Source organism: Lolium rigidum, chromosome 7 (assembly GCF_022539505.1).
Source record: "Lolium rigidum isolate FL_2022 chromosome 7, APGP_CSIRO_Lrig_0.1, whole genome shotgun sequence".
Classification (NCBI taxonomy): Eukaryota; Viridiplantae; Streptophyta; class Magnoliopsida; order Poales; family Poaceae; genus Lolium; species Lolium rigidum.
Genome location: NC_061514.1, coordinates 305,676,537 through 305,690,445, shown reverse-complemented (window position 1 = coordinate 305,690,445; position 13,909 = coordinate 305,676,537). Strand labels below are relative to the sequence as shown.

Genomic DNA, 13,909 nt, shown 5'->3' with positions numbered 1-13,909 from the left:
GCTAAATAAAGTAAAATACATATAGTCCAACGAACTAAAGAATAACTTCAGTAACCTGACACAAACTAATGAACCGAGCCACTAAATCGAGATAATCAACTGGATGAACTAGGTTAAGATAAGTCACTAAAATAAATACGACCTAAATTGAACATACTAGAGTAACTTGGGGAACTAGTTAAGATCAAATTACTCACCACAATGTTGTGGAAGTGTGAGAGGTTCATGACCATGGTGAACGAATCTGCCTTTCTTTTTTACTGATGGCAGGAATGATAGATCTCCATCACTGAAATACAACAGAATACATAAAATTAGAACAACATTGTGAGAAAAAAATAGAAAAATAAGAGCTAGAAAATCCTAAATGAAATGGAGAAAAAACAAAGAGGAACAAATCTCACATCAACCTAGTGTGCGAACTAGACATAATGAAATGCAGCAACACAATCTACTTCGTCGTATGAAGAAATGTAGAGAGGATTGGAAAAATCCAGAGATAAATCCAGAGGAGTAAGAACTGTGTTGTACGGTCACTCGAATTTGCTGGTGAACAGAGCCGCTTTCAAATTTGACCTAGGCGACCGTGTCTAGTGCCAGCCGTCTTAGGGCAACCAATATTTGAGGCGATTTCTATTTATAACCGCCTAAGCGACACCCATGAGACGGTTGTTGATACTGTCCGACTCCAAACTGACCATTTTTAGAAGCATGTAGTATTCTAGGCCGATTCTAAAAGTTTTAGAGACGGGTTGTTACTCTTATCTGTCTGGAGTTTTTTTGCAGATCCGGCTTCCAAAAAACTTGGATGAAACTGGCTGAACATGCCGTCTCTAAGTATCGAATTTGTACTAGTGCGAAAACCCATAAACTACAACCGTGTCCCAATTCTTAATTTGCATGGTTGGAAATAAAATGTGGTTAATTGAAAACAATACATATATTCTCGAAAAAAGAAAAAATGGAGTAACCTGCCACGCAAGCATATATAGGCGAACCTCCATTTGAACCTTGAAACACGGACTGGGTGTTCCAAGGTTGCTTTAAAATGAATTGGATCTTCAGTTAGAAGTTTTATTAGCAGTCCCATGTTTTTTCTGCTGCACCAGATTAAACAGATTGACTTGTTGATTTCTACTGCAGGTTTATGCGCGCTATTTAATTAATCAAACTTTCTCTTAACTGACGTTACGAAAAAGTGTATTTAGCTAACAAGGATTGTTCTAGAGAGAAGGGTTCCCACATAAGCATATAGCAAAAATTTGTATAGAAATAAACTTTAGCTTTATGGGGGTCATTAGTTAGATGTACCACAACATAAACACGCAATCGAAACCATGAAACAACAATTAAAATATGGAAGTAGAATAATTTGCCTCTCAAAAAGCGTACATCTCTCGAACCATGAAGCATGAACTAACAAAAAGTACTGGACTGAAACTAAAATAAATACATATTACATGGTTTATATGTAATTATTGGTAGGCTCTGTTATCCTTCTTGCTAAATACCACCTTGAACATGAACCTCAAAATTAACCAACAAGACGAGGAAATTAAGCAGAAACAACGTTGCACACCAGCTTAATAACACATGAGCTGAACATTGTATTGCCTCCATTGCTCGAGCAAGCTGGATAAAGCTAGACCATTGCATTGTTCTTCTTGTTGATGATCTCCTGAATAATAGGGCTGAGAACATCTAGTGTGATTGGTTTGGGCACAAATACATCAGCACCAGCGCTCATGAACGCCTCCATGGCATTACAATCAACCGAAACCCCAACAATCTTCACATCAGTTTCTCCGATAGCACGAATCTTCTCAACTGCCTGTCAGGTAACACAAGAAATAATTTGGTATGAGATCGATATTAAAGCAACACAAGTATATACTTTATGTCAACAAACAGGATACTAATTAAAGCACCTCCAGGCCATTCATTACGGGCATCTCCTTCTCACACAGAACAATATCAAACTTTTTCCCCTCAAGGAACAAATCCACAGCTTCTTTCCCAGTCTTTGCCACAGTAGTTTCACAGTGAAACATGTGCAGTATCGCGGAGTGAAACAAGGTTTCTACTGCGGCATCCTCAACAAGCACTAGTGGAAAACGGGGCAATAGGCCCGGTCCATTTGGGCCTTTAGACCCGGTTCCCGAACCGGGACCAACTAGGCGGGACTAAAGGGGGTACCCTTTAGTCCCGGTTCAAAGATAAACCGGGCCTAAAGGCCTCGACACGTGGTGCGGCCAGGGAGCTCGCGGTAGAAGGGCTTTGGTCCCGGTTCGTGGTACGAACCGGGCCTATGTTTCTCTGCCGCGGCAGAGAATTGCTATTTCTCTGCCGCGGCACAGATTTGGGCTGTACCAGCGTTTCTCTGCCGCGGCAGAGAAACAGGGCGTTTCTCTACCGCGGCAGAGTTTCAGCAATGCATATATATATCATTCAAGAAACCACAAAAACTCGTCATGAATATATATAGACATCGTCAACAGTACACGACATAGTCAACACAGTACACGTAATGCATGCATATTTACAATACAACATGTCCTGAACGAATATCCTCCGCCGTCACGATCTTCCGATAGTGCTCTCCACCTGGGGTAAGGACCTCGGTAATAAAGAATCCCGCGATTTCCTCTTGAATTGCTTTTATTTGATCCGCTGTTATGAGAGTGTCCCGCAGGCGTGTCATCTATATTTAAAAAAGGAGATCAATACATGAATGGAACTCAATACAATAGATGGTACTAATTAAGATTAATTGTGAAAATTTGTTATCGTACACGAGTGTGGTGTATTTGGGCATCCCCACCCTTGGGACAGGACATGTCACGCATGAAGGTGCAGACGTAGTATCCACATAAGTTATTCCCTTGTTCCTGCCTCATACACTTTACGAAAAAATAGTTCGATCAAACTAATAATCAAGCATCGTATTGAAAGTAAATATCATATATAAAGTTTCACGGACATAGCTATATATATAGTACTACTTACGGGGTAATCTCTAAATGTAAGCTCCGGTTTCCATTCACCCGGAACAGTATTGATGAACCGTTTCCAAGCCCTGCCCGGCAAAAAATAATGAGTAAATGAGTAATTGATTAGTTGATGATATCTTCGAATTAGAGCGAGATGAAGATGCCAATACGAAATTGATTGAAACTACCTCTGGAGGATGGCAGCCATGTCCGCCCATTCCGCATATTCTTTACGTTTCGAGTCCATGACGTTTACGACTCCAAGGTGAAGATCAATGATTAGGAGAATAAAGTGGAAACTGCACAAGCATAGCTCAATGATTACGAGAATAAAGTGGAAGGTGCACAAGCATAATGTATGTTATATATAACACTCACTTGAAGTTGTAGGGAAAGAATATATCCTCTTTGTCTCGCTTGCTTCTCTAAAAACATTACGATGTTGTCCTCTGTGTCCTTGGGGTACCGTCGAACCGTAACTTCATGAACTGTGTTTGGGTCTATGAACCCCAGCGGTAGGGGCTTGCCTCTTTTGTATTCCAGCTTCTTCATTCTGCATAATTAAATGTATAGCGTACACAAAGAATATAATGAGGATAATTGTTAGTGCAAATGAATGAGCTACAAACTTAATTACACAAATAAATCACTTACAGGCAGTAGCAACTGATGACAGCTTTGTCGAGGGCGTCTTGATTGAATAACTGAAACAGTTCTTCTAACTCAATGTTTATCTCGTCTTCCCCCCGGAAGTAATGCTCATCTCTAAGATACACCGTGATGTAGCTTTCACATCTTCGACAGGCTTTCAGGTACCGGTCATGCAACCTTCGCATCCGAGTCCCTAGACGCGCGAGCTCGCCGGGTTTGACGAGATCAGATCCGTATCTATACTTGTTTACCACTTGAGCCGTTGGATAGTAATCTTCGTACTCAACCGATGCTCCCTGAGCTCTAGCCGCCCGTTCGATCATCGATGCCGTCTCCGGATCATGATATGGCTCCACGATGAAGTGGGGTGCGGCCTGAATGTCTCGCTGTCCAAGCTGGGCGACTTTTTTGCTTCTTTGCTCGCTCTAGAGGACTGTCCAAGAGAGCGGTCATAATCAGCTCTCAGCTCAGGTCTCTTCATTCTCGTCTCGGCAAAGTGCTTCACCTGTCTGCGGTGGAATAAACATCTTCTTCGGCGCAGTTGCAAGAAACGCCTTTTGCTCTTCGATCTGCTCATGTGGCAACAACTCGGAGTCTCGTTCCCTCATTGGAGTTGATGATCTCTTCGGAGCTGTAGGAGGTGCCGCGGACCGCTTCCTCTTTTGCTTAGGTGGAAGCGGCGGAGTCTCCGACGAGGAGGAGGAGGCGGCGGAGTATTTTCACGCGGAGGAGACTGGGTCATGGATAGGGGAATCATCATCGCGCGAGAGGAGAATCATCACGCGGAGGAGACTGCACAGGTGGCGGAGGAGGCGGAGGTGGCCTGCTTGTTGGCTTCTCACCTGGAAACACAATGTTCTCCTTCCGCCATTGCACGGTGGTTCTACGGGCTTCTCCCAGTTCTTTGATTTCCCCATCTTCACCTGCAGGGTGCTCAAGCACCAACCCCTCATACTCTCTCAACACTTCATCCACCATCACAACAGCAAAGTCGTCTTGGACCGGACGGCAATGGTAAGACCTTGTAGGTAAGAGGATGCCGACCGCCGCCTTGAAGGATAGGTTGAAAACTTTAACATGCAGCTCACAAGGACGGCTCTCAGTGAGATTATCCACGGGGGGTAGCGAGGAGGCTCGACCACCTGGTCATCATCATCATCATTATCCACCTGCTGAGAGGAAGCCACGCTGCTTTTCCGGTGTGGTTGAGATTGCAGCGGGGCGATGGCATTGAGCAGTGCAGGATCTACAGCCTGCCCCCGAGCCATCTGAGATGCGATCCTCCGTTATGAGAGTGTCCCGCAGGCGTATCATCTATATAAAAAAGAAGATCGATATATATGAATGGAACTCAATACAATTGATGGTAATAAAATAAGATTAATTGTGAAAAATTGTTCACGTACACGAGTGGCGTGTATAGCCTCCTCCGCATCCCTGTGACAGGCCATCTGACGAATGAACTCGCAGACGTAGTATCCACATAAGTTATTCCCGGGTTCCTGTTTCAAACACTTTACAAAAAAGTAGTTCGATCAAGCTAATTAATAATCAAGCATCGTATTGAAAGAAAGTATCAAAGAGATTCACGAACATAGCTATATATATATATATATATATATATATATATATATATATATATATATATATATAGTACTACTTACAGGGTAATCTTTAAATGTAAGCTCCGGTTTCCATTTACCCGAAACAGTATTGATGAACCGTTTCCAAGCCCTGCCCGACAAATAAAAAATGAGTAAATGAGTTATTGATTAGTTGATGATATCGTCGAATGAAAACAGATGAAGATGCCGATACGAAATTGATTGAAGTTACCTCTGGAGCAGGGCAGCCATGTTCGCCCATTCCGCATATTCTTCATGTTTCGATTCCATGACAAGTACGACTCCTTTCTTAAGCTCAATGATTAGGAGAATAAAGTGGAAGCTGCACAAGCATAGCTCAATGATTAATTAAGAGAATAAAGTTGAAACTTCTCCACTAGTGAGAGCACGCTCCGGTGCTCCACCAGCGCGGAATGAACCGGGACCAATGCCCCCATTGGTTCCGGTTTGGTTCAAAACGGTGACATTTGCTCCCAGGGCCTTGAGACAAAAGGCCTCTTCTCCACTAGTGAGAGCACTTCTGCTCCGGTGCTCCACCCTTGGCAAAACTATGGCCGCGACAAAACTAGTGCGGTGGAGATATTCCCATACCCCTTTGTAAGCGGGGCATGATCGTAAAAAAAAATGACATGTATGTACAACCCTATAGTGGCCCGTATGGCCCGCGTTGTCTTGTACGAGTAATTTATACACGTATGGCGTACTAATACGGTCACGTACGTGTGTGACATCATGTGTACCGAGTAGGAGAACCTGATCATGGCCGCACACTCAACCTGACCGTTCCAACACCTCGATAGGATAGAGCGGAGACCCTAACCCTAGCCTCGCCAGGAACAGAGGGTACCCTCCATCGATGGAATGAAGGATCTGGAGCGGCCACAATATCACCGGCGATAGCGAAGACGATCGATGCGCGTATCACCCTTAATTAGCAGGATCCCTGCCGGTGCAGTGATTTTGTCGTCCAGCGGCACCGTCGTCAGATCCCAGCGGATGCGTACGCCGCTAGCAGGTTTGAAAACCACACATGCACGACATGGAACGGTAGTTAGGCAGTTGGGATGGTTATGTGGTCACATGACATCTTTTTAATAACATGGCGTATAAACACCGTGGGGTGTATACTGACGGGTATACATGGACTAGATAATAATTTCTGCGGGCCTAGGTAGGAAAAAAATGAATACAACTCCTCAACTTCGGTTAGGGAGGAGCACTGAAGCAACGCTCATCTAATAGTTACTTATATTCTCTATGGACAGATGTTTAAATTACACATGGAAACTGCTATGAAATGAAGATTGAGAATTAAGAGCATCGTGTGATTCCCATGTTGACGGGTAAGCTAATTTTCTAACGCTTGTACAATGTTTTTGTACATATTGTCGTGCTTTTGGTGGCGTAGTATCTATACCTTGTGGTTAAGACTTAAGAGATACACTCTCACTAGTATAAAACATGCCTTCACATACTGTTGAAATGGCTTGCCACACATTGTAAACCTTACCATCATTATGTAAGGGTGGGTAATGCTGCTCTAAGCCATGTACGACGGGATCACCTGTCGCATAAAGTTTGTTTCAGTGAATCACTTGCAATACGAAGGACCATCACAAACATTATTTCATAGCCTAGTGTCTGCATTTTTGCTGATCGCAAACGAACTTATTATAAATCTTTACTTCCTCTAAGGAAGCTAATTATGAAATTAATGCAAAACTTTAGAATTTAAAACTAATATACGTGCATGAAATAAAATATGGTAAAAACGTTATGATAAATTACAAGGTATTATAGATCTATCAAAGATTGGAATCAACCCTGGTGGGATCAAATAATCCCTTGTGATTATTTGATACCGTGGTATTATGTCTAAGGTGCAGAGATGGCATTGGAGACAGCAACATGGAGCTTCTTGTTAACTTCCTCCAAAGCGGAAATGCGGCAGATATACTTATGTTAGTGCGCATAGTGTATATTGCATCCACAAACCTCCCTATCATACTATTGAGCTCATTTTTTCTTCTACGGGTTCAAGAGACGGCAGCGCACCACCTCCATGAGGGGCTTAGGGTTGATGAGATCATGCAGGTTAGCACGATACTTTGGATACCAAACGAACAGAAGACTAGATTTTACCCAGCTTCAGGGCCCTTGATGAGGTAAAACCCTTACTCCTGCTTATCTGATATTTGATTATCGATAAAAAAAGTTACAATGGGGCAGCCGATAGACTGCGTGGAGGTGATCTCGCAGGGTTTCGGTGTAGGTATCTCTATGATCCTGCAGGCCCTCTCCTAGCCTTTATATAGGAGGCCAGGTCCCGAGAGTCCTGCACAGATCCGACTAAATTACAACAAGGTCTAATCTATCTTTCTTTTAAGCGATGCATCCTTACCTTGTCCGTCAAGGATTCACCTCCTTCCTTATTGCCACCGCTGCAACCGACGCACTGGTCCTTCATGGGCTGCGATGATCAACATGGGCCCCTGTTGGGCCAGAGGAGGTAGGCTAATGTCGGTTACCCGAAGGGTAATGTGCACATCACCTGGTGGATCATTTCTTCCTTCTAAGATGCTTCTAGAAAACGGAGGTGCTGCTTAGTCTTCGGGACCAGCTTCACTGGGACAAAAGGCGCATAAGAGAAGTAGAATCACTAGTCATCTTGTGGCTTCACGCTCATACGACCGTTCTTGGTGAACATCTTTGTTGTGAATGTGTGCGCACTGGTCTCCTCGCAGGTACTTGCATCAACTTGTGGAGATCTCTTACGTTTTGGTAGAGGATAGTTGGTGGTGATGATCTTGACTGTCTCTACATGTCCTTTCACATGCGGCTTCTTTGCTTCTTCTTCATCATCAGGCTTCACCATAGAAAGGAACTCTGGTTGTTGCCAACCATTCATGACCTTATTGAAGAGGACATCATAGTCACGATCATCGTCAGGGTCATGCGAATCTTCATCATCAACATCATACGAGTCGTAGGAGTACTGCTTATTCTTGGGGCTGAGGCCTTGCGCTTCGCGGTCTTTGGTCTCAATGGAATCATTTTGGAAGTTGTCCAATGAAGGATCCATGAGACCTATAGGCTTGCCATTGCCTGGAACATGGTAGATCATCTCGTATGTTAGATTTGTGGATATAAGAATAAGAACCTTTGGGAGAGTTTATGAGGGGTTAGGAACAGGAAAACCACGACATCTTAGAAGGAAGGGATTGACGAGGTGTAACCTCGGCAATGTCCATGGTTATAGACTTGGGGATGATTTTGTCAGCTTATCAGAAAAAACAAGGTGGTCCGATGTTATTGATGGAAGAATACAAAGTCGCCGAATCGGTAGAATAGATCTAGGGTTATAGCGATTGTGCTACGAGCTGGTCTAGCCCTTCCCATTGATTCCTCCTGGCCTTTATATGAGAGTCAAGGTACTAGAGTCAAGTCTAGGTTGGTTAGGAATAAGCCTATGCCAATCTCGGCTACTTGATGGGCCTTAACTTGCTACTCATGTATGGTTTCTGGGCTTCGGGTGCTTTTAGATCCTTTATTTTATGGGCTTCATGGGCTCCTTCCTGGATCCATACCATGGAAGCCAAAGTTGCAAACCTAGTAAGTTATCCACATGCCAGGGATCAACTCCTTTCACGATGATGCGGGATTGGAAGTGCTGCCACGATGCAACGATGGAGGACAGGCAAAGGGGAAGGCAGTGCTCGCCTAGGGAAGCCTGGGAGACTATGGAAGTAACCCGAGGGATGGCACAATGACACATGATTGCTCACCTCACTCGACAGATATGGAATGTAGGGGATGAAGACATGGTTAGGGCGAGTCTCGCAACAGAAACCCCGACCACCACGAATGAGCTCGATGACGTTCCATTGGTGTCTCCTAGCAAGAATTGGGGCGGCGGTGAGGCAGAGACGAACAGAGAGAGAGATAGATAAGTGACAACGGCATACTCAACCTCCCTCTTCCCGGATGAAAAACCGAGATGTTTCTGCTTGTTCTATGCGTAAGAAAGATAGAGAAAGGTAGAGCCTCGATACTCTGGCAATAATGGAGGGAGGAGGAGGAGAGTGTGGTGAGCATAGGAGGGGTGAAGCAGATTAGGGTCGAGTTAAAAAAAGAGCAGGGAGTGGTGCATGGTGGGTGCAAGTATGGCTCGACAGCGATGCGTTCGCGAACGCAATCGGGAAGGATGGAGGTGCGGACATGCACGGTGATGGGTTTGGAATTTCAAGTGACTGAAGGGAAAGAAAAACGTGTGCTGGAATGGTCGGGATGCGGCGATGTTTGAGCATGGACACAAGTGTTGATTTAAATATAACTATGCGGCACTGGACTAGAAAACGAGCTAGGATACCGGATAGGGTTAGTATGAGGTTCCGTGCAGATCTAGATCTCTGGAAAGGACATGAGAGGGGAGGGTGTTCGGGAACATACCGACATGCCATGGTCATGGTGATCACTAGCAGACGAGCACGTGCAAGACTGTGTGGGGAAGGGCTGTGATCGGGAGCGTGCGTGATGCATAATGCAGGGGTCTAGTACCTCACTATCGCATTCTCGACAGCATGTGAGGTTTGTTGTTGTCTACCCAATATTTGGATGACCATCGGGGAGAGAAAATAGGAGAGGGGGCTGCAGCATTCTACTCTGTGTCCCTAGAGTCTCGGGCCGTGGTGGTGAGCTGCACAGGTTCTAGAGGATAGTTGTGGGTTAGGAGAGGTGTTGGAAAGGAGGGAGAGAGGTTCCCTGAATCTAGGGAGCACAATGTTGCTTTGGAAAGGAGTGGTGGAGCTGCTTGGCTGTTGCGCTGGTGGGGTATAGGGAGGATAGGGAATCATAGGTGCTAAATGGCCATGCTTGGAGAAGAAAGAAGAGATAAAGGATAATGGGAATGCCATGGTCGGCGTGGCCATTTCTCCTATTTTGCGAAGAGTGACTCCCAAACTATCCAAATGGTCACTTCAGGTTAAGAGACTATCAAATTTAATGATGGCATAGTTAGGGAATGGTATAAGAATGTATTTGGATGATTTTGAGTTATATAGATGTAAGTGAAGAGTAATCATTTGACTGACAAAATGACCATCTGCCTATATTATGACTTGATACTAGAGTGATGCTATTAAATAGGTCTGAGAAGTGTATTTAGAGCATAGGAATTTCCATTCAAATTTTGGTTAGATTTGGATTCATTTTGATCACTTTATAAGAGTTGGTCCAATTTTGAATAAACGTCATTTGAGTAAGCTTTTGAAATTTTTGAGAATGGCAAGATAATATTTTGATTTAAAAGTTTTCTACTTGCATAACTAAGCGTAGTAGATTTTATCATATTTAAAATAAGAAAGAAAAAAAAAAGATTTGGCATGAGTATCATAAACATGCATTTTATTAAAAAAGGCAAATAGAATAAAGAAAAATATACTATAGAAATTATTTTTTGGTTGGAAATGAGATGATATAAAATACCACTCCCATTTCCTGTTTTATTTGAGAAAATATTTTGAGAAAGTTTGATAAAAACTAGAAAAAGTTTTGAAGATAAAAATAGAGAAGGAAAAAACATAAGATTTGGGTCATCAGGAGGGAAACCCAATTTTTTAGAATTTGAATGGTTGCCATAGGACCTTGGATTTATTTTAGAGACTTGGTTTAATGAGTCAACCATAAAAAATACAAATTAAAAAATCATTCATGCCCTCACATGCATCTACAAGAGAATTCACGTGCTACTAGTCAAGCAAAGTGACAAAGGTAAATAGATGGAGTCATCTTAAAATGTGCTCCTAAGTTCAGGTTAGTGTAGGCAAGAAGAATTAAGGCATTTAGCACGATAAAAAGTGGATATGGAATCTTCAAGATAGATTTGGAAATTGAGTTGGTCACACTGACCAATAGTACAAATCTTGGTGTTGCTATTGCATTGAAAAGTTGAGTATCTACAAGTGGGGTTTTGAGTTAAAGATATCACACAAAACATTTATAAACCTTGGTTACTATTCACATAATTTTCAAAAATAGGAATACAACCAAACATGTATTCTTCCAACTTCTGCTGTTTATTTGAAAATACGAAAAAACTATGAAAAATACTTTTGTAAAATATATTTTTGAAAATAATTGAGTGCTCATATAGAATGGGACTTATTTTTTATAAACTAGTGTTTTGAAAACAGATACCCTCTTGCAAGGAGTAGGGTTTTAGGGTTGACAGAGAGGAAACAATTGAATATGGCTCTATTTAAAAAATGTCCAAAAATACTTTGTAAGTATATTCCCACTGGCCACAATATAAAAGGATGTGCTTTTAGATAGATTGGACTATAGGCCCACTTGTAGATCCTAGATACACACAAGATATTCAAATCGTTTTATTTTAAATTGAAATAGTATTTTTCGGTCTCAAAAAATTCAGCCAAAAAATAAGTACATAGATATATATAGAGAGACTGCACGCCTGAAATTTTAGTTAAAATATGTTGTACTTTTGGAAATAAAAAAGACAAATTTCTGACAGTATATAGCCACTATATACGTGTATTTTTGTCAGAACATTTTTTTTTCAGGACAAACATTACGAGTTTTCTACCCGAACTCTCATGGATATACACACCATATATATTTATTCCCAAAATAAATTTTTGATTTTTTTCAAACTCTCAAAAGTACAAATTTTATTTTTTTTCAAAAGGAAAGCACACTCGTGCCCATGTGCACCGGATTCGTGTCCATGGATCACATATAATTATTTTTATTCTCTCTCATTCATCTTGCTAAGGACGACCTTTAACATGAACATCGAAATAAGCGGCAATGGAGGAAATTAAATAAAAACGACAATACACCCTGGCTCAACCACATATGAGCTCAACATTATATTCTCTCCATCACTCGAGCACGTTGGATGAAGCTAGACCATGGTATTGTTCTTCTTGTTGATGACCTCCTGAATAATAGCGCTGAGAACATCAAGCTTCATTGGTTTGGGCACAAATGCATCAGCACCAGCACTCATGAACACCTCCGTGGCATCATAATCGGCCGACAACCCAACAATCTTCACATCAATTTCTCCCATAGCTCGGATCTTTTCAACTGCCTGTAAGGTAACAAAGAAATAATGTTTTAGGAGACCAATATTCAAGCAACATAATATATATATATTTTAGGTACAGAAAAGGGAAACTAATTAAAGTACCTCCAGGCCATTCATTATGGGCATGTCCTTATCACATAAAACAATATCAAACTTCTTCCCCTCATGGAACAAATCCAAAGCTTCTTTCCCAGTTTTCGCCACCGTAGTCTCACAGTGAAACTTGCGCAGCTTCGTGGAGAGAATCAAGGCATCGACTGCAGTATCATCAACAAGCAGTGCCTTCACGGGGCTTCCTTGGGCGTTGGATGCCATGGTCAGCTAAACGAACTGCAAACAGAATAAATAGATCGGTTATTTCAGATCCATGAGTAATGCTTGCAACGTGATTGTTACCAGCTATTTGCAAGAAGAATCCACAAAATAATCACTCAATTACGGGGTTGCAAAATCATAAGAAATGCTGATAAAAAAATCTGGAAGATAAGCACGTGTTTTATATATCTCAGATTTATTTTTTGGAGAATCATGCTGAAAAAGCTGAAATCATCAGACGTAGCAATTCCAAGAGGTGGGAACACTTTCTTAGTGTCTGCTTGTTTATGAAAAGCTTCATCAGAGAATAATTGATGAAAAATATTTTAAAAAGTATGTACTTTGGATGAAAACAATAACAGAGAATTTGATACATATGGATATAATTTCCCAAGATTTGATTTGCCGCCTGTGGCACCCAAAACAACAACATCAGGATAACCTCAACATAGAAAAAAACGTAGAGAAGAACGTGGGGGGGGGGGGGGGTGGAATCTAGATTGCATATATGAAGATAAGGATAATAGACAGTAAGGAAAAATTACGAGAAATAGTACAAAAAATCATGTACTTTGGATGACAACAATAACAGATAATTTGGTACATATGGATAATTTCCCATGATTTGATTTGCGGCCTGTGGCACCCAAAACAACAACATCACGATAACCTTAATATAGAAAAGAAACCATGAAAATGGCAGCATGTATATATAGATGCATATACATGGCTGCCAAGGACAAGAACAAAAAACTGTGTGCTCGCTTCTGCATAGATCAAAATGCACTAGTTTCGTCCTGTAACGCATTGAACGCAGAAATCTCTATACGGATGAGAAACACCTATGCCAGAAACAAAGGAAGGAATAGGGACCTTAAAGGTAGCTAGAGCTCTTGGTGGAGGAGGACGTAGCTCTCTTGCTGCCCTTGCTGGTTGAGGCTTTGGTGTTGCGTGCCTTGAACCCCTCTATGCCCAGATATTTATAGGGAACCGAGAGGAGCAGCGTCACCATGGCCAGAATATCTCCGCCTTCCGTTTGAAAATCACGTGGATCCACACATGTAAATTTGTGCACCGCTTCACACTAAAAATTAGAAAGGGACAATCACTATTGATATATTCGACATATCTTTTGTGATTAATGATCCATCTAATTTCATGTTTGAAGAAAATGCATGTCGCCGCTGTTTACATACACATATATGCCTGCTCAAAGA

The 13,909-nt window shown here is 42.0% G+C and overlaps 2 protein-coding genes across 2 annotated transcripts; both read right to left on the bottom strand.

The window, feature by feature from the left end:
* Positions 1-1,642: 1,642 nt before the first annotated feature.
* Positions 1,643-7,733, bottom strand: LOC124673112 (two-component response regulator ORR42-like). Its single transcript, XM_047209238.1, has 3 exons — positions 7,688-7,733; positions 1,929-2,104; positions 1,643-1,831 (listed from the first exon to the last, which is right to left on the bottom strand). Exons 1-3 carry the CDS (start codon positions 7,731-7,733, stop codon positions 1,643-1,645), a joined length of 411 nt encoding a protein of 136 aa, XP_047065194.1.
* A 4,458-nt stretch (positions 7,734-12,191) lies between these two features.
* LOC124670376 (two-component response regulator ORR42-like) lies at positions 12,192-12,692 on the bottom strand. Its single transcript, XM_047206888.1, has 2 exons — positions 12,480-12,692; positions 12,192-12,380 (listed from the first exon to the last, which is right to left on the bottom strand). The coding sequence occupies exons 1-2, from the start codon at positions 12,690-12,692 to the stop codon at positions 12,192-12,194; spliced, it is 402 nt and encodes a 133-aa protein (XP_047062844.1).
* Positions 12,693-13,909: the final 1,217 nt, after the last annotated feature.

What these genes read in the sequence shown, in the direction of transcription:
- LOC124673112 (XM_047209238.1), bottom strand. Translation starts at nt 7,733, where the DNA reads ATGAAGGACCAGTGCGTCGGTTGCAGCGGTGGCAATAAGGAAGGAG. An exon ending in CGGTGGCAATAAGGAAGGAG is followed by an intron (nt 2,105 to 7,687) that starts GTGAATCCTTGA and finishes GTTTTCCACTAG; the next exon opens with TGCTTGTTGAGGATGCCGCA. An exon ending in CCGTAATGAATGGCCTGGAG is followed by an intron (nt 1,832 to 1,928) that starts GTGCTTTAATTA and finishes GTTACCTGACAG; the next exon opens with GCAGTTGAGAAGATTCGTGC.
- LOC124670376 (XM_047206888.1), bottom strand. Translation starts at nt 12,692, where the DNA reads ATGGCATCCAACGCCCAAGGAAGCCCCGTGAAGGCACTGCTTGTTGAT. An exon ending in CCATAATGAATGGCCTGGAG is followed by an intron (nt 12,381 to 12,479) that starts GTACTTTAATTA and finishes GTTACCTTACAG; the next exon opens with GCAGTTGAAAAGATCCGAGC.